This window comes from Scyliorhinus torazame, chromosome 1 (assembly GCF_047496885.1).
Source record: "Scyliorhinus torazame isolate Kashiwa2021f chromosome 1, sScyTor2.1, whole genome shotgun sequence".
Taxonomy (NCBI): domain Eukaryota; kingdom Metazoa; phylum Chordata; class Chondrichthyes; order Carcharhiniformes; family Scyliorhinidae; genus Scyliorhinus; species Scyliorhinus torazame.
The window spans coordinates 174,987,368-175,008,259 of NC_092707.1; the positions used below are offsets into that span (position 1 = coordinate 174,987,368).

Below are 20,892 nucleotides of genomic sequence, written 5' to 3' on the forward strand. Positions count from 1 at the left end.
AGCAGAGTTTCACTCTGTGCGGATCATCTGCTCCTCTACATCTCAGATCCGCAGGACGGCACAAAAAAAATCAAGAAGCTCCTGGAAGAGTTTGGGGTTTCCTCAGGCTACAAACTCATCCTGGGTAAAAGTAAGGTTTTCTCAGTGAACCCGAACGGAGGAGGGACAGAGCTGGAGGGTCTGCCATTTAAAATAGCCCAAAACAAATTGCACTACCTGGGGATCCAGAAAGCCCACGATTGGACCCAGATCCACAAGTGGAATCTGACCAGTCTGGCGAAGGAAGTTAAAAAGGACCTGTAGAGATGGGATGCACTCCTGCTTTCCTTGGCGAGGAGGGTGCAGACGATCAAGATGAATGTACTGCCAAGATTCCTCTTCCTGTTTAGATTCATACCAATCTTTATCGTCAAGGTCTTTTTTCAAAGATTAGATTAAATGATTATGGGAGTCTGTATGCAGGGGAGAATCTAAAACTTCCTAAGACAATACTGCAGAGAAGACGCATGGGTGGCCTGGCCATCCCAAAGTTGCAATACTATCACTGGATAGCCACAGCCGAGAGTGAGGGGATGAGTAAGGGAACTGAACATGGAATGAGTGAGGATAGAGGAGCTCTCCTGCACAGTAACAACCCTCTTGAGCCCTCACTACGACAGCCCTCCCATTCGCTCTGGCAAAACACACATCCAGTCCAGTGGTAGTAGCAATACTAAGAACCTAGAGCCAGATGAGGCATCACTTTGGTTTAACCAAGATGTCCACCATGGCTCCCATCTGTTCCCACCAGCTATGTTAGACACCACCTTTAACAGGATGGGGGGACGCTAGCGACCCTAAATAAAAGAACATTCCAGCCAGCTTGTGTCTCTGTTTCACCATGGGGAAAAGAAACATGGAAATTCAATATGTATCAAGACAAATGTGAATTTAAGGTGCCAAAAAATACAGGATGTGCACAAACCACCCCTTTTTGGAAAAAGGGCTTTGAACTTGTACAATTCAGAAGTTGAGTAAGCCATTTTGTTGTCTATTTTTAAAACAGCAAGAAACTGTTTACAGAGAACCAGCTACATCACTGAGCCACCTACGTGTCATCTAAACAGCCAAGGTAATAAACTGCAATACTTTGAAAGTTGGGAGGAATTCCCAAAACCAGTTCCAACTTTGAGTTCATCTGAGAACCAATGGTCTGGACATTTGATTACAACAAGCCTCGTAGCTTACTGAGAATCCTTGGTTTTACAAGTTAATCGCTTTAACTAAAGCATCAATTCATCTAAGAAACGACAGGTTTGCGATGAAAGAGACTGCATCAATCATAAGTTGCAAATGTATTTATTTTAACCTTCATCTGTATCTAAAGATTTATATTAGATAGTGTGTGAGAGCCAAATTAATGTGGTGTTGCATTTTAAACATCTGGGGATGTTTAATTAGTCAATATCATTAACCTTATTTTTTTCTAAAATATCAAAGCTTGTTGCTGGCATTGCTTAAATCGGGACCAACAATTGGAAGGTAAGAAGACATACACATTTTACATAGAAACTAGTTGGTCACAGGCAATAAAAAAGCACATAAATTGTGTCTTTCATAATACTGTAGTGCTGTACAAAATAGTTCCATTCACCACTACTCTATTTCCTGTCACTCAGTCAACTTTGTTTTCATATTGCCAGTGTCCCTTTATACCCTGGGCTCCATTTTTGTTGCTAAGTACTTTATCAAACACCTTTTGCAAGTTCTTATAGACCTCATCAACTGCATTACCCTCAACAACCTATGGTAACTCATCAAAAAAACATATTTAATTTGGTTAAACACAATTTGCCTTTAACAAATCAATGCTGACTTATGTCCCAGATTATCATTCCTAAAAGCTTTCCCACCAAAGTTAAACTGACAGCACGGCAGTTTCTGGGTTATTTGCCTTTCTTAAATTATTCTAGTTGCTCATCCTTTTCCATAGTATCACTGTTCTCTAAAAACATCTCCCACTGAAACGCGATCCAAATGACCAACCATAAATATACTGGTCAAGAAAACGCTACCAAGCACAATTCAAAAACACGTCTCCCTCTTTGCCCTTTACACGAATATTATCCTAATCTATGGGCGTGATTCAACAGGACAAAAACGGAGTCCCATTTTAGCAGGGTGTTTCTCAGCACTCTCTAAACATCCGGAAATATTCTCAATTAATATTGACATCCTCCTTTCTTTCCTGAACATGTTGTATCCAGTAATTTTTTTATTTTATTCATTTACGGGATGTGGGCATCGCTGCTTCGGCTAGTGTTTATTGCCCATCCCAGGTTGCCCTTCTGAAGGTGGTGATGAATTGCCTTTTTGAACCACTACAGTCCCAGAGGTGTAGGTACACGACAGTGCATTCTTTTTTCGTGGTGGTTGAATACAACTGAGTGGCTTGCAAGGCAATTTGAGAGACAACAACATTGCTGTGGGTCACACCAGGTAAGGATGGCACTTTCCTTCCCTAAAGGACATCAGTGAACCAGATGGACTTTTACGATAATGGTCATCATTAGACTTTTAATTTCAGATATTTTATTGAGTTTAAATTCCACTGTGGTGGGATTCGAAACCGGGTCCCCAGATCATTACCCTGAGTTTCTGGAATACTAGTCCAGCGACACTACCATTAGACCACCCTCTCCCTGGTATAATACCCTGTCCTTCCTTTTTTGAGTCAGGGCGTCTTTATTGCCACATCATATTCCCATGCATCTATTTACACCTGCAGCTCAGCAACCTTATTTACATACTTCATGCTTTTTATAAAATAAATTTAGAGTACCCAATGCATTTTTTCCAATTGAGGGGCAATTTAGCGTAGCCAATCCACCTACCCTGCACATCTTTGGGTTGTGGGGGTGAAACCCACGCAAACACGGGGAGAATGTGCAATCTCCACAGTCAGTGACCCAGGACCGGGATCGAACCTGGATGTCATGAGGCAGTAGTGTTAAGCACTGCGCCACCGTGCTGCCCTATGCTTCATGTTTTTACATAGGTACATTGTAAACCTGTATTGGTTCTTATTGAATCTCCTTTGTCTGATATCAAGTAATACTTTACTATTTCTTTGGCATGTCTGCCCCTCCCAATCTCTTTGAACTTTGTTTCTTCTTTCTAATGCTACATCGTTTCCCATACCCCTGCCAAATTAATGTAAACCCTCTAGCGCAACACTAACAAACTGCCCCACAAGGACATTTGTCCTGGCCTTGTTGATATGCAACCCATCTGGTCTGTACTGGTCCCACCTTCCCCAGAATTGTACTCCATGTCCCAGGAAGATGTATCAAAATTATTCAAGAGTCAAGAAGTGAGCCAAGGACTCTTCCTTACCTTATTGTTCTCCAGTATGAAGTTGAAGAGGACAGGTGGAACCATTTCCTAAATACTGCAATCAAAAGTACATCTGAATCGGTCTTGTCCCAGTTGAGTAATCTCAATTCATGAACAGGTTTGATAGTCTAAAGACACTGCGAGGACACACTGCAGTACACCATTATGCAAGGTTAATTAGTCATGGTCTTTGAGTCAGCTCCAGTTCACAATGAAGTTTGGTGTATGGCTGCTTGTTATTTTCTTTGAAGAAAGTGAAGTCTGTAAAATGAAATGTAGCATGGCCACAATTTACTTGCCCATTTACTATTTCATTAATCTGGTCAGCAGTTTAAGCCACAATCTAAAACAGCATTTATTCTGCACATGCTGAAGACATGTGATACTATATAGCCAGTAAGTTGAATATGGTGACAAGATTTTCTGTTTGACACCTTGCTTACTAGAGATTACCTTCATAAAGTAAAGGATACTCCAAACATTCTCCTTCGGGAATAAGGTATCATTTACTGAGACACTAAAAACTTTCCGAAGTAAAATCCCAAACTGTAAGAACGATATTAGATTGTGGGCATTCAGCCCCATGTGTGGCTCAGTTAGCGACTCAGGGATGTCACCAATAGCAGAATGTTTTCTTACTCTTTTTGGTATTTTTGTTAAAAGCATTTTAAACACTGCAGTAGAAGCCTGACAAACATAGGAAAATGAATCAGATTTTCTGTATACTGGGAAGTTTACACTAGGACGAGAGCCAAAAGAAGTATTCAGGTATGTGTTTGCTGTAATTGAAATCTGTCACTAGAAAGGTGTACTGTAGGCACTAAATTTAATAGAAAATGTATCTATGGAACAGGGAACATCTTCACACCCTTGAATAATTAATACTGAGACAAGAAAAGCAGTACTTATTTTCTTTTAAGTTACTGAAAGTACATTTGTTTTTGAATACAAAAAAAATGAATGTTTGACTCATTGGTACAATTTCAGTTGAAGATTCACACAGCGACATGGTCAGACTAGATATCAATAGAATATAAATACGGCTGCTCATGTAGCCCCAGTGGTCAGTTCAAATGAACGAAAAGCAGCATAAAAAAGTGAGAGAAAGGCCCCGCTAGCAACTGCTGGTGTGGCCCACATAATAATCATCAGCTGCTATTAAAGTGTCCTTTATACTGCTTACAAGATAGCAATAGTCTTTTACAACTTGCATGTGCACTTTTTGTCATAATTATTTGCGTAACTTTCAGCAGGCAAAAATGAACAATCTTAAAAATAAGTAAAACTGTACATCACTCCATTTTTTTTTCCCACTTTAAATACTCCGTGAGGTATCCGTGATTTCTAACAAACACTGCAGCATTTGTCTTGCTTACCGAGCAAGTCAAGTTTTCTTTTAAAGGGTTGTATCCTAAATGCAAGTTTGTTTTTAAAAAAAGCAGTAGTTCAAATATTCAATAGAACATGAACACATTTAAATTTCCTTTCTTTTTAAAAGCATTCTCACTTCCCTCAGACACAGAGGTCATGGGAACAAAATATGGATGTTTTATCTACATAAATATTCACATGAAAAAACTTTTAACTTACAAAAACAAATAAGGTACAATGATAAGGCAGCATTAGACCACAATTAATCTTTTACAATGGTGACAACAGTACTTTTTTTTTGGAATATCATACATCTGGTGGCTTCTAAAACAGGGTGTTTAAGTGTGGGTGGGTGTCTGTGTGTGTGAAGTGACTATTCCACAGTATTATTCATATTTTCTTCTGGTGTTTGCATTTTTTGGGGTAGTTTTCTTTGAGGGTGTTGGGATTTTAGAAGGTTTTGTAGAACTCTTTCTTGAACTTGCTTGGGATCCTGCTGTGCTAGATTCAGAAATATCTGAGCACATTGACTGTGTCTCCAAAAGGTCAAAATCAGATGCGTCACTGCCTCGCCGACTGTTTGCCCTGCTGCCTGCACGACTCCCAGCCCGACTCGTCGGCCTACTTGGTGTCCTTTTAGAATCTGTAGCTAGGAGAAAGTCAAAAAAACAAACCAAGTCATTCTTGAGAGATGTTGCATTTAGGTGCTAGCACCATATCACTAAGCCAAACGCTAGTCTTTCCCTGTACCAAAGCAGTGGCTTCAACAGCACTTTTATCTTTTTCCTAAGAACTGAGAGATTACAAGTGGTTTTCTGTTTCCCATTCTCAATTTTCTTCCTGCAAATTGCTGTGGTACAATTCCACCTTACCCATCCTTTGGGTCCTGCCCTAGTGCCACACTTCAAACGTGAGTTCATGGCTTGAGGGTGGGACATCTGAACATCTCACTTGAGTATCTCTAGAAATCTAAACAAGCACATTTTAAGCAGGGAGCAGAATTTGGAAGGAGTATGCATGAAACACATGAATAGGATGGGAGTAGAGGGATATGGACCCCGGAAGTGTAGAAGGTTTTAGTTTAGACGGGCAGCATGGTCAGTGCAGGCGTGGAGGGCCGAAGGGCCTGTTCCTGTGCTGTACTTTTCTTTGTTCTTTAGAGTCCTGGGTTTATTTTCCCTTTAAATCAGGGAGGCTAAAACCAATTATGTACATGCTGTAACACAATAAATTAGCCATTTAAGTTTGAAGTAGTCATTTAACGCTGCATCCTCAAAGTGGGATACAATGTACTAAAAACTAATCCAACAACCCAGTCCTATCTTCCCTTCTCCCTCCCATCCCCCCTCTACACACACCAATCAAATGGCATCCACCTTGAATAGAACCTCTTCTCCAAACCCGTCATGGTGTATTGATTTTTTTCAAGTGCAGGAACACCAACAGGTTCCTCCAGCCATGCCGTCGCCGATGCCCTCCACCTGAGCAAGACCCACCTCCGGGCTATCACAGAGGCGAAGGCCACGACGTCAGCCCTCCTCCCCTCCTGCAGCCCTGGCAAGTCCGACACCCCAAAGATCACCACACACAGACACAACTCCACTCTAACCCCCAAAATCTCGGACAGAGTTTTGAAGAAAGAAGCCCAGATTTTGACCAACCTAGGACAGGACCAAAACAGATCTAAGTGGATCACGGGACCCCTTGAACAACGCTTACACCGGAAAAAACCTACTCATCCATGCCCTAGTCATGCGCGACCTATGCACCACTTTAAACTGAATCAAACTCGGTCTTGCATACGAGGACGTAGAATTAATCCAATGCAGAAACTCACTTCACATACCGCCCTCAAAAGCACAAGCCAACTCTTCCTCCCATTTTCCCTTTACTTCCTCCAGCAATCCATTTCCCTGTCCATCAACTGTCTGATATCCTCCCTTCCTGTATCTCATCAAGGGACAGCAACTTATCCAGAAGAGAGGGGCTGGCAACCGAGGAAATGCAAAAGGTTCCTTCCGGACAAAGTTCCATACCTATAAATATCTAAACCCCCCCCCCCCCCCCCCCAGGAGCTGGAACTTCACAACCAGCTCCTCCAACCCGGCGAACCATCCTCCACGAACAAATCACTAAGCCTCTCTCCCTCTCTCAGATCTTATATGACGAATCCATCCCAGCCGGTATAAATCGATGTATATGGTTCCTACAGATTGGCGCCAGACAATCTAGTTTAAAGTGCTGTCTAAATTGGTTCCATTTTCTCAGAGAAGCTGTTACCACTGGGTCTATACAGTACATGGCCAATGAGAATGGAAGGGAAGTAGTAACATGTGCCCTCAAACTCGAACCTGTACAGGAAGCCTCCTCCCCAAACCGACCCAGAGTCCATGGCCCCACCCCGCACTTTCTCAATGTTCGCAGCCCAGTAATAATACATCAAATTTGGTAATGCCAATCCCCCAGACTGTTGATCCCTTTGCAGGAACGCCCTCTGAACCTAGGGGGCGTTACCCACCCACACAAAGGTCAAAATTAGCTTGCAATCCTACTAAAAACGACTTAGACATAAAGATAGGAAGACACTAAAACACAAATAATAATCTTGGAAGAATGCTCATTTTAACTGTCTGGCTCCTTCCTGCCAATGACAAGGGAAGGTATTTTCCATATCTTCAAGTTTGCCTTCACCCCCTCTACCAGGCTGGCTAGGTTCGACTTGTGCAGAAAGGCCCAATAATGAGCCACCCACATCCCCAAGTATCTAAAACTAGTCCTGGCCAGTCAAAACTGTAGTCTCTCCATCAGTTCCCTTCCTTGGAGGGTTCACTGGAAATACCTCACTCTTGCCCATGTTCAATCTATCCCCTGAGAAGGAACCAAACATCCTCAGCACTTCCATCACCTTCCCCACATTAACGAGAGGGTCTGTAATATTCATCAATAAGTCATCTGCTTACAGGGACATCCTGTGCTCCTCTCTCTATCTCCTTCCGCCCTAAGTGCAATAGCCAACGAATCGATCAGCAATGCAAACAGTAACGGGGAAGTGGATATCCCTGCTTTGTATTCCCATATAACTGACACCCCGAACTTAATGCATTGATGCGAACGTTCGCAGTGGGGGCCCTGTATGTCAAAAAGGTACCCCACTCCATTCAGTCGAACGCTTTCTCAGTATTCATGGAGATTATTACCTCTGCATCGACCCATAACGAGGGCAACAGCATCACATTCAGAAGTCTCCTAATGTTGGCCGATAATTGCCAGCCCTTAACAACTGCCATCTGATCCTCGGAAATTATCTGGGCAGGCACCTCTCCAAATGAGTTGCCATTAGCTTTGCAAGAGAAATGGGCGATTATGACCCACACTCCACAGGATCTTTATCTTTTTTCAAAATTAATTAAATGGATGTCTATGCCAGTGGGGTCGGCCACAACCCCTGAACAGAGAATTGTTAAACATGTCCAACAGGTGTGGCACCAACTCTGTCACAAATTCTTCATAAAATTCCACAGGTAATCCATCCGGGCCTGGTGCCTTCCCTGAACAGATACATTTCATAATTTCCTCCAGCCTTAGTGACGCCTCCAGCTCTTGCCCTCTTTCCTTCGCCATCACTGGGAAGACCAACCCATCAGAAACTGTGCCATAACCAGAGACTCAGCCCTGTATATCCCCTGGTGAAGGTTTTAAATGCCCCATTGACTTTTCCTGGATCAGAACCCACCCTCCCCCACTTCTTAACCTGCGCTATGTCCTGAAATATGGTGAGCCAATAGACGGCTGGCCGTCTCCCCATACTCGTAAAACATCCCTTTCGCATGATCAACATGGCTAACTGCTTTCCCAATCGACACCAACTCAAACTCCATCTGCAGCATTTTCCTCTCTGCAACAGCTCTGCTGGTGGGGTAGCAGGGTAATGATGGTCCACCACAAGAATAGACTCCACTAACCTCTGCCTCTCCACCCTACCTGACTTAGCTCTGAAACTTAATCAAAATTAACTCCCCCATGATGACTGTCTTCAGTGCCTCCCAGAACGTGGAATGTGAGACTTCCTTGTTCTTATTAAACTCCACATAGGTCCCAGTAGCGGAAGATATCCTCTCACGTATCCCCTATCGATGAGCATCGCTGAAGCCAACCTCCATGGGGGTCGCTGAGCGCAGCCCTCCTCCAAACACAAATCCACATAATGCAGAGCATGGTCAGATATGACAATCGCTGAATACTACTCTGTCCCTCCCCTGCCCCAACCCTTCTCCCTGAGCACCAATCAAGCAAACCCCCCCCCCACAGCTTGCTACCTTAACGAACAAAAGATATAAAAAGGGCCAAAACCAAATCCCCAAGCAGGAGTCACCTTATGTGCGACCGCTCAGTTCATGGCCACCACCGGACGTTCCCGGTTTGATCCCCTCATATTACCTGGTGATTTAAAAAAAATTAATTTATGGGACATGGGCTTGCTGGCTGGGCAAGCATTTATTGCCTATCCCTAACTATCCTCCCATTCAGAGGGCATTTGAGAGTCACCTGGTAAGGATGGCAAGAGTTCCTCCCCTAAAGGATATTAGTTAATCAGAGGAGGTTTTACGACAATGGACAATGGTTTTATGGTCATCATTAGACTCTTAATTCCAGATTTTTTAAAAATAGAAATTCCCGTGGTGGGATTTGAACCCGGGTCCCCAGAATTCACCATGTCTCTGGATTAAAGCCTAGTGACAATGCCACTGCGCCACCACCTCGCCAAGTTTCCACACAAGCAAGTACGTAAATTAATTATCCCCTCACTGCATTTAGGAATAAGCGACTAATCAGGAAATATGTCAAAATACGATCAAACATATTTGGCTGTATATCAGCCAATTGCATTTCGCGTTTTGTAAGAGGTTTCTCAACCAATTTTCTGTCTCCCATTTCTGCCTGTTCAGGTACAGTTCCATGGGAGCCACCTGCCAAGTAGATATTATCTATGTATCAACTTTAACAGGGAGTGTTGGAAGGAAATTTCATGAGGACACCTCATTTGAGCCGGAATTGTAGGAATTACCGTCTCATTGCTTTTAGGGGCAATAAATGAGAGTCAATTCTGCTGAGGAATGGATGTTTCCAGTACCACCAACAATAAGGATGGGAGTGCAATAAGGGTGAGAAGTTTAGGTGTTTTAAAGGTGAGCATAAAACTTGTAAAATAAGTGATAACACTGGAACAAAATGGAAATAAGTTTGGTTGCAGAAAAGTGAAATATTTGAAATAAAGACATAGTACCTTGAATGCAGTAAAATGTACTATGGCACTTCAGAGGTCTAATCAGACACAAAATGGACTCTAAGCCACAAATGATGTTAGGAGAGGTGACCAAGGTGGATTATAAGAAGGTCTTAAAGGAGGAAGGAAGGGGGGAAAAATGGAGGAATTTAGCACAAGACTTAAACAGCTGAAGGGATAGACACAATGGTGGGTAAAGAATCAACGTTATGGGGCAGATCTTAGGCTTGGCAATGGTTACAAAAGTACAGGAAAGTGAAACCATGAAGGGATTTAAAAATGATAATGAAGATTTGAAAATGAAATTATTGGGAAATCGGGGACCCTTGGAGGTCAGAAAGGGCAGGAGTGACTGATGAATAGGAGTTGGTGGGATATAGGATATGGGAACCAGAGTATTGGGTGAACTGTAGATCATAGAGGATTGGAGATTGTCCATGGGAGCACTGGGAATGTACAATAAGCATTTAACTGCAGAAGGGTTGATAGCAGATTATGTTACGCAGATGGAAAGGATATTGAGTAGGAAGCGGATTGGACACAAGTTTCCAGAATAGTTCAACGTTGATCAGGGATTTGGGGATAGAATCAGGATCATGTGTATGGAGCTGATGACAGGGGCTGAAGACAATGGTGGCAGTCTTCTCAATGTATAATGCGAGGAAATTACAGCTCTACCAAGATTGGATTTTGGCCACCAGATTGGCAGCACAGAGGCAGAACTGGAGCTGCGATAACGTTGAGAGCTAGAAAGGGGAGTTGTCAGAGTACATGTAAAAGCTGATCCTGTCTTTTGGTGATTTTATCAAGGAGTAATACATAGATCTGAAGGTAAGGATAGATTCTTTGGAGACTCTGTGAAGTTGCTGGGGTGCATTCTCTTACATTAACACAAAATCATATGAAATATTTACATGTACATATAAAAAACACCTGTTCCAAAATGCATTCAATTCAAAAAGTCTACACTCAAAGGAGAAGGAATTCGCCAGAGTCTCAAGGAAAATAAATCTTCAAAATAAACCTAAATCATTTTGAATTTTCCAAATCCACTACTGCAAATGGCAAGGTTCCCACGCAATCACGAGAGAGGAGCACCAGAGTCTGTAGCCATTCTCATTAGTTTTCAGCATTCTCTTTAGAACTCACCAGTTTTGCTGGATTTAGTGACAGATGTGCTGCCATTGTCTCCAGTCAGCGAAGCCTTACTGGAGTGGTAGCTTGGTCGTCTGAGTTTACTACCCTGTGCAGGTGTCACCTGGTTTAAAGTACAAACATTTTAATATGCCAAGAAAAAGCAGATGAAAGAACAGCAAAAATAAATGAAAATAGATCACCACATACATAACTTGAACATTATATTCATTTTTCAGTCAGTTACAAATAATTTCAGGTCCATGATAACAGGTTTTATTCAGAGGAATAAAACATGGGAGGCTGGGGACATTTTCAAATCTCTTTTAAAATTGCACATATCAAACTCACACCTCTTTAACAGAAGTGGAAGTTTCTTCTTCTCTGAACTCTTTGTGATGTGAGATTTCACTGTTGCGGCCATAGACTGAGCAAGGGATGTTATTGGTCTCCCTAGTCAAGTACTGCACCACATGAACCTTTACTCTGAGCTACGAAACCTACTGGCATGTTCAAAAGCTCTTGTCCAAAATATCAAAAAGAAATCATGAACATTTATACAAAATTTTAATTCAACAGCTTAACTACTCCCCATCAAGCAAAAAGATAGTAATCCAGAGTGAATATTAACCATACAAGAACCCAATATTCAAAACTAGAACGTTCAGCGGTGGCCCTAATGCAAAGTCAAAGCCAGTTCCAAATAGCAAATTTTGTTGTGCTTTTTGTTGGGAGTGATTTTACACTGCCTGCCCTCTCATAAGGGGTCTTCTACGGAGATGTTTTAAAAAACATGAAGTGTCAACTTGGCTTTTAAGATAAAAGGTTATGGGTTCAAGCCCCATTCTTCGGCTAGTTCATAGACACAATCTAAGATGACCTCAGGACAGTACTGAAGGAATGCTGCATTGTCTGTTTGATGAGTTGCCAAAAGATCCCACGGAACCATTTAAAGAGGAGCAGCGAGTTTGCTAATGTTTTTTCAGTATTTATCTCTCAACTGCCACCGCTGTGAGGAAAACAGAGGTAGTTTTAGGAATTTATTTAAGTGGGTTTAATGTAATGTTTCTGTGCATGGAAGGATAAAATCTATAGTTAGAATCATGCTGGGCAAAGATGTTTGAATGTGTGGGGGTTGGTTAGGTTCCAACTGTGATTCTATTGTACGTAGGGAGGGCTATGCCATGAAGAATAAATAAACCAGCAGTGGTTGCTTAGCAACTAGGGCCTTGTTAAGGTAGTGCTTAGCTATTTTGACTGCAGTTGGAAATTGTGAGAGAGAAGGCAGCTTTCACAGCACTGCTAGACGCAGTTCATTTTAGAAGGCTAAAGAAGGAATGTATCTCTCAGTCTTGCTAGAAGAAAAGCCATACCATGGAATAATGGTTAAGAAAACAGATGGCAGAAATCTAAAGTCCAGCTAAGGAAACAAGAGAAATGAAGAGAAGTTAAGTGAACAGAGACCAAGATATTGTTCAGAAGAATTCAATGAAGAGCAACTAAGTGTTCAGAGTTAAATATACAATTGCAGTAACGAGATTTAAAGTGGGACAGCAGACTTCAGAGATAGATAAAAAGTTTGATGCCATTTTAATACAGTCTGGGAATCGAGAGTTAAAGCAATTGTGAACAGCTTGTACAATAATCAAGACAAAGAAAACCTAAAGGTGTAACCTAGTTGATGTAAAATTCAGGACTGGATTCGCTTTTAAGAGTGAGCAGAAGCTTTGATCAAAAGTGTCATTTGGAAAACTTGGTCTGGATTTCAGAATGTAAATTGCCAAGGGATTGCGCTATTATGAAAGAAGATTTTAAAGCATATTTTTGGGAGTGGAGTTTGGAAACTCTCATCTGGGGGAATTCGGAGGAGAACTCCACAGGCACTAACTTGGGTTCAGAGCAGAGTGCGTGTATTTGACCATAGTCATCATGTGTGCTCAAATGGGACTTTTGTGTTAATTAGATCACTGTAGTTTAAGATGTACTTTAAAATGCATGTTAATCTTTAAATCTGTGTGTATTCGTAAAAATAAGGGGCAGCACAGTGACGGTGGATAGCACTGTTGCCTCACACCACCAGGGATCCAGGTTCAATTCCAACCTTGGGTGACTGTCTGTATGGAGTTTGCACTTTTCCCCCAAGTCTGTGTGGGTTTCCTCTGGTTTTCTCCCACAGTCCAACGATGTGCAGGTTAGGGGGATTAGCCATGATAAAAATCGTAACACTGCCAAAACTGATTAACTGGTCATTTATCTATTATGGTATTTTGCTGTGCACATAATAATAACATGTACAATACAAACTCACTCATTAGCCTTCAAACACTTTGGGATGCTCTGAGGACATAATAAAACCACCATATAAATATATAGTTACACAGGTCACACCCATGAATGTAAAACCATTTCTAAACGCTATAAAGGTAACTAGCAGAAACATACACAACACAAAGTTCTAAATTGTGATGCAAGTTCTGGCACACAAATTTATCCTGAAGAGCAATCACATTGAAATTTAACAGATGAGAGCAGAGTTACAAAGAAACAAGGTTGCAAGTAAAGACATTCCATTAATTGGTCTGATCAATTATATTCACTTTGTCAAAATATAAGCATGTTGATATGAACCATGAAGGATCTTTCGTATACCCGAAGTAGGTGTGAAAAATACCACAACTACTTCTGTTCCTCAATCTGAGAAACATAATTCAGTCTGATTGCTCTGCAGTGTGAATTAGTGAAAATCTATATTTTTTAAATCAAGTCAGGAAAAGAGTCTGACATACTGAGCTATTCTGGTGGTAAATAATGCCTTTCAAATGTCACATGTATTATATGTTAATTGATGTGAAGTTTGTGGAACATGACAAACAAACATGGTAAAAGCAGAGTCTGTGACAGAGCAATGGTATAATGTCAGTGAACCTGTTCCCTATCAGAAGTTGGTGGTAGGTCTGAAAAAAAAAGTCAGACTTCAGAAAATGCATTCACACTTAAATTTCAGCAACTCTATCAAGACAGGCAGTCATCTCCAACTCTGTTTGGTAGTTCTATTGAGATGGAACATTTCCTTCTTCCCCACAAAGCTCAATCAAAACGAGTTTACAAATGATTTGCAGCATTAGGACTCGACTAGCAAACCTCAATTTCAAAGCTGTCCAGTAAAGAAGCCAACCATGTATATTTTAAGGTACCTGCTGCATCTCTGTAACCAATAATCTGTTGAGCATCTACTTTCCAATGCATATAATCCTCCTTATAATTGAATGTTTTTAATTTAAATGGTAATGTACATAGAACAGTACAGCACAGGACAGGCCCTTTGGCCCTCGATGTTGTGCCGAGCATTGTCCAAAACCAAGATCAAGCTATCCCACTACCTGTCATTCTGGTGTGCTCCATGTGCCTATCCAATAACCGCTTGAAAGTTCCTGAAGTGTCCGACTCCACTATCACAGCAGGCAGTCCAATCCACACCCTAACCACTCTCCGAGTAAAGAAACCTACCTTGGACATCCCTCCTATATCTCCCACCCTGAATCTTATAGATATGCCCCCTGGTAACAGCTACATCCACCCGAGGAAATAGTCTCTGAACGTCCACTCTATCTGTCCCCTCAATATCTTATAAACCTCTATTAAGACACCTCTCATCCTCCTCTGCTCCAAAGAGAAAAGCCCTAGCTCCCTCAACCTTTCCTTATAAGACCTATCCTGCAAACCAGGCAGCATCCTGGTAAATCTCCTTTGCACCTTTTCCAATGCTTCCACATCCTTCCGATAATGAGGTGACCAGAACTGCACACAATACTCCAAATGTGTCTCAATAGGGTCATGTATAGTTGCAGCATAACCCCGCGGCTCTTAAACTCAAGCCCCCTGTTAATAAACGCTGAGTTGTAGTAATAAACGCTGTAGTTGGAATAATTCTGGAATAGAAAATCTACTCCGATAGTCAAGATTAATTATTACCCACAAATGATAAAGAAATTAAGAATCATATACTGAGATGTTCAAATGCTGGCAATGTAACTGTGGATGTTCACAAGCAGATAATAGCCACTATATTGCATTTTCCCGACTTCATTCTTTAAAGAAAAAAGGTTTAAGGCGCAGAGAGGGAGAGGAATGACTATGGTGGGTAGAGTAAGAAGAAATTTCCTTTCATGTACATATTTCTCAAACTACAGCTGGAAATAAGACTTTAGGGTTGTTTAACTATGCCTAATTCTTGAAAAATTACCACTCAAAAGTGTCCAACTGTCTTTTTCCCCCAAGGGTGTAGGGTTTGCTAGTTTACATACACACTGCTGTTATGCCTGATACTGTTCAGTAAAAACATTGTGATTTTAATACCCAGCACTAGAATTTAGAGAAAACCTATTTGCAGAAAATGCTAAAAATTGACATTAAATATTAATTTTCAAATAATAAATTATAATTAAAAAGTGGATCCACCCACTTCTTGAAAGTAAACCACCAAACTGAATTTAGGTTTAACCGGGAAACAAGTGCCACTCACTGACCACTGCTCTGTAAAGTGTCAACTGTCTCTTGCTATTAGCTCTTTATGTATTATACTGTACCTCAATGCTTGGGATCTGGAACACATGGGAGTCTAGGCACTTAGTGGGAGTAGAGGCTTTACTGTTTGTCAACCAAGGTTTGTCATAACAACGTGTGAAGGTCTGGGGCGTCTGTGAGGTGGGGGGGGGGGGGGGGGTGGGGGGGGAGGGAGGGTAGGAAGGAGGAGCAGATTAAAAACAAAATGGACAATGGATGATGAAAGAAAAAGGGTTTAAAGGATGGGTAAGAGAGGACAGAAAGGGATAGGGCAAATGTTAACAGAAAATTAACTTCAAATAATGAAATGGTAAAAAAATGTAAATTATAAACAAAGATAAAATGAAAACTATAACATCTGAAACACAAACTGTGAACAAATTCACAAATTTCAAGGACAATGTGCACCCCTGTAAATCACTGAACAAGAAACTCTCTCTGTTTCTTAAGATTAAAATAAGATCAGACATCAGGTTGTTCATGTGTTCAAAAAGTTACTCATTTACCAAAAGCTCCTGTCCTCCCTCTTTCCTTCAATCAAAAATTAAATCTAAGCATCAGCCACATTTTTGAGTCTCTGCATTAGTTACACATTTTACTTAATTGGGTAAATTTATGGTTTGTTAGATAAGTAAAGTTAATTTAGCCCCCCCCCCCCCCCAAAAAAAAAAACTTCACGAATGTTGTGGCAGACATAGAAAATTGCACTGGAAGAAAATGGAGGAGGTGGAATCCAGAATGTGGATTTCGATAGCTGCAGTTCAGACTTGGATTAAACCTAGCTCTGGTGAAATCTTTCTATGCCAAACATTCATTCTTGTCCAGTGTAAGGGTGACATCATCATTTAAAAATGAGAATAAAATGGCATGGGATTGAATACTGGTGATGGAACATGAGCTGCTCTTCTGAATAAGGAACATTAGCACTGAGCAACATGTTCAGTTGTTTCACAGAAGGACAAAGGAAATATTTTGTTGTTCTGAGCAGATAGTAGTCTTTCTCGAAGTGGATATTAACTATGATATCTGAAATTGCAAGCAACAATAATTGGCTCAGTTATGACACCAGAGATTCGTTTGCAGTTCCAATGTCTTACTGTGAAGCAAATTTAGATTAATGAGCAAAAATTCCAACAATGCATCTTCTCTGCTGTCTAGTGATCAACCGACTGTTCATAGATTTAAAAAGTAACATCAATTTATCATGAACTGACAGTGGGAAAAGAGAAGTGAATACATTAACAAAGATGTCAAAAGCCATCTTCATTATTGACTTTAATGTCTTTCGCATATTTATTCTTCTTCATATTAAGACAGACTGGTAAGTCTGATACCCTGCTAGTTTTGATTCAGTGTTACAAAGCCTCAGGGAATGCCCTAATTTCTAAATGAATGGTAAAAGCATCATGCTATTGAATTAATATTCCACAAAGTACAGTAAAAAACTTTCCATTTTATAGTTTCTGCTTTGTGGATCTCATTAAAAGTTATTACACCATTGTGTGAATATCACAGCACAATTTACAGCCATCCCGAATGCTCCCACAACACTTTCTGCAGCAGTAGTGATTGTACTTAAATGATACCACATTCTTGCATATAAATGCAGTCAATATACAAATAATACATGTACATTAAAATTTAATTCACCAGAGATTTTGGACAGCGATCAGCTTTCAGGCCTTTCCAAATAAAATTGAAGAGGTAATGTTAAAACACAACATAAATACAAACAAAAAGCTTACTCTGCTTCCACTGGCTGGAGTTGCAGGTGATGAGGGCATGGAGGTGCAACTATGGTTACTGTGGCTGGCACTGGAGCTGGATCGGGTTGGAGATGCAGCTCTGGAAGAAGGCTTTGATTTGCGTCCCTTCATCCTGAAGGTAGCCAAACCCTGAGAGGCTCCTTCTGGCAGGATAAATTTTTCACGCAGTTCTAAGTTGGTTCGTCCTCTTGCTGAAGGAGAAAAAAAGGACAGAATATTGATATTGAGTTTTACACAGCACCTGAAAGAAAAGGAAGCAAACAAATCCATCAAAACAGATACCCATGAAATCAGCGACTTACATGACACACTATATCAAAAAATGGAGGAAGTTACAAAAATTGTGGATGTAAAATGCAATGAATTAGTTTATCATGCAACAAATTTATTAAGCTTGCTTTTCAATGCAATGGATTTTAACAATATTTGCCATAGATGCTGTCATTTATATTCTTAAATTTAAGACTGCCAAACTCAGTCTTGTTGCTACTTACTTGGATTCCCGTAAGTAATTCATAGGCTTATGATTAAAATCATTGCTACAGATTTTTTAATTTATTCAGTAATTGGATAAGATAATGGGTGAATGATTTGGAACAAGAGACCTAATTTGAAAGAAAATGATACGGCGGAAGGCCAGCCTGACATTGCCATTCTTGCCATGCTACATGCACTTCTCTCATCTGATCACAAAACAATATCATGATAATTCAAGAGATGTTCACAGCCTGGACTGAACTATCTTCTCAGCTGGCGGCAAGAATAGGAGATGGGGTTGGTCAGTACGTATACATTTCTTAAATACACTCTCAAGTGGGACAAGTTAGGAGCCTGATTGTTGCAATTCTATTTACAGTGTAGGAAAATGTATTAGACCACTGGGTTATCATTCTGCAGTCCTTCCAAATTGATTAATGGAATTAGTATTACCTGAAGAGTCAAAGCTTTCTTCAAAAAGAGACTGAACAAAAATCCCTTTCAAAACATTTAGTAAAGATAGGGTGCGGGATTCTCCGTCCCGACAGCCAGCCAATGGTATTTCCCATTGTGGGCACCCCCACGCCGTCGGGAAACCTGTGGGCATGGGTGCGCTGCCAGCTAGGCGGAAGATCCCTCGGATGGAGAATCCATCCGAATGAGAATCCCGTTTAGGATCCTTTAAGATAGATCTAAAGTCCCTTCACGTCAACAGCAATGTCATCCACTCTTATTTTTAGCTCAGTTTTGAATTAAGCTCACCACATCACTATTTTAAAGAATAAAAAAGCCATGAAAAATATCCTAAATTGTTCATTTTTAAAGTCTAACTAAAGCTCAAATTTACAACTGATATCATGCTCTGCTACTTGATCTGCACAGACATTAGTGAAATAATTTTTGTATGTCATTTTATGACAGAACAAATAATTATATTTATCACAATGAAGTGGCAAAAGTGATATTTAACATAAATACAAAGGTTATTGAAAAGTCAAGATTCGTTTTTTCTGCAGAAATTAAGGCTTTGTCATGGATGGGAGCAGTACAATTAGTACAATTAAATAGCCTCTGAAGAACAGGAACAGAAGTTCAAAGGACTCGGAGTTGGGAATTGCCAATAATCTCAAGGGAAAATTTTACAAGTGATGTTTTGTTATAATAAAAATGTTTTAATTTTTTTTTCCCAATTAAGGGGCAATTTAACATGGCCAATCCACCTACCCTGCACATCTTTAGATTGTGAGGTTGAGACCCACACATACACGGGGAGAATGTGCAAACTCTACACGGACAGTGACCAACCGGGGCAGGGATCGAACCCGGGTCCTTGGCACTATGAGGCAGCAGTGCTAAGCACTGCGCCACTGTGCGGCCCCATAATTAAAATGCTAAATGCAGCAATGACATGGATCTAGTTTACATGGATGCTAATGAGCATCAATTACAAAACCAATGGCTTTGGTTCAGTAGTACTTGTGTCTAAATATTAAAATGCAAAAGATCTAAGATGACAAAGAACAAAATACAAAGTGGAACAAAAAGGCTGCACAGTAGCTAGCACTGTTACTTCACAGCGTTGGGGACCTGGGTTTGATTCCCGGCATGGGGCTTAAAAGTAGGGTGCTCTTTCCAAGGGCTGGTGCAGACTCAGTGGGCCGAATGGCCTCTTTTTTCAAAGATCCGTTGATATATACTAAGTAAAAAGCACGAATGTCAGAGTCTGATCATACAGAAATAGAAGCAGCAGTGAAGCTATAAACTGGACTTTATTAACAGAACCTGTAGCTAAGTCAGGAAATTTCAATATAAGCAATGCATTCCATTTTGAAGACCATGGGCATGATTTATGGCCTCATTGCGCCTGACTTGGTGAAGCAACGAGGCTGTTTAATCTAGCTCGCGGCTTCTTGTAGGATTTGTGGTGCTTGGAATACCTCACAAAACGTAATGAGACCTCGTAGACGTCGCCCAGCGAGATCCAGATTAACATTTTAAACTGAGCCAATCGGCTCATTTCAATATGTTTACGCCGGATTCTCTCGAGGCACAAAAAACTAAAGGCCTCACCTGGGAGACCTCGCCATGGCGCCGTTTAACTGGTCTACACAAATGTGGACCAGACATAACTGCTCCTGGGGGGGTCCCCCATGCCATTGGAGGTCTCCAGGTGGTTGGGCTCTGGGTGGTACCCTGGCACGCCCACTGATATCCACACACTTGCCAGCCTGGCAACTTGGCACTGTCACCTGGACACCCGGGGGGGGGGGGGGGGGGGGGGGGGGGGGTCGCAAGTTGGAGGCGGCATTTAAAAAAAGACGCCCCGAGAGTCCCATCATTAGATTGCCCCCCTCTCCGAGAGTCCCATCATTAGATAGCAGGTTTGCAGCGCCATGAAACACTCTTCTATACATGCCCAAAAAGGGACTCATTTCCCCCCCATCATTAAATCATGCCCATGTGAACACACAATATATCAAAGAGGAGCATGAGAGACAGGAGGAAGACAAGGTATCTATGCATGAATTCTCAATGCGATTCAAATGAATATTTATTTAAATGATGCCGAATAAATAAGTTATTTAGTGTTTTTAAAAAAAAATGTATCTTTATACATGCAAGTGATTTCCTGCTGAAAAGATACTTTTCCTCAATTGGTAGGGTTTGTGCTGACAATGATAGTGATTAGTGGAAAGGGAAAATTCCTACTATGGGCTAATGTGAATCAGGCATCACCCAAAATGAGATTTTATGTTACCCTGTGGTCACCTTAGCGGATTATTTGGAAACTGATGAAGCACAAACTGGGTCAGAGGTCAAATGTTTTGTAGAACTTGGAGCTGATTTCCTCCTCAACGTCATTCTTCCAAATCAAACAGTCCCTGATGTCAATTAGTTTCAAGATCATAGAGGATTTTAGAA

At 41.1% G+C, this 20,892-nt stretch overlaps 1 protein-coding gene across 28 annotated transcripts in view; it reads right to left on the minus strand.

Annotated features, from left to right (window-relative positions):
* Positions 1 to 4,272: 4,272 nt before the first annotated feature.
* The window catches only part of macf1a (microtubule actin crosslinking factor 1a), a 999,246-nt gene continuing 982,626 nt past the window's right edge, over positions 4,273 to 20,892 (minus strand). For 16 of the 28 annotated variants that reach the window (XM_072501216.1, XM_072501189.1, XM_072501192.1 and 13 more), the window contains 4 exons: positions 17,473 to 17,684; positions 15,751 to 15,861; positions 11,180 to 11,288; positions 4,273 to 5,395 (listed from right to left, as the gene is read on the minus strand). In XM_072501216.1, coding sequence (XP_072357317.1) covers positions 5,133 to 5,395; positions 11,180 to 11,288; positions 15,751 to 15,861; positions 17,473 to 17,684 — 695 coding nt within the window. In that variant the 3' untranslated portion in view covers positions 4,273 to 5,132. The remainder of the gene's footprint in view (positions 5,396 to 11,179; positions 11,289 to 15,750; positions 15,862 to 17,472; positions 17,685 to 20,892) is intronic. The other 12 variants (XM_072501201.1, XM_072501211.1, XM_072501212.1 and 9 more) reach the window with 3 other exon arrangements.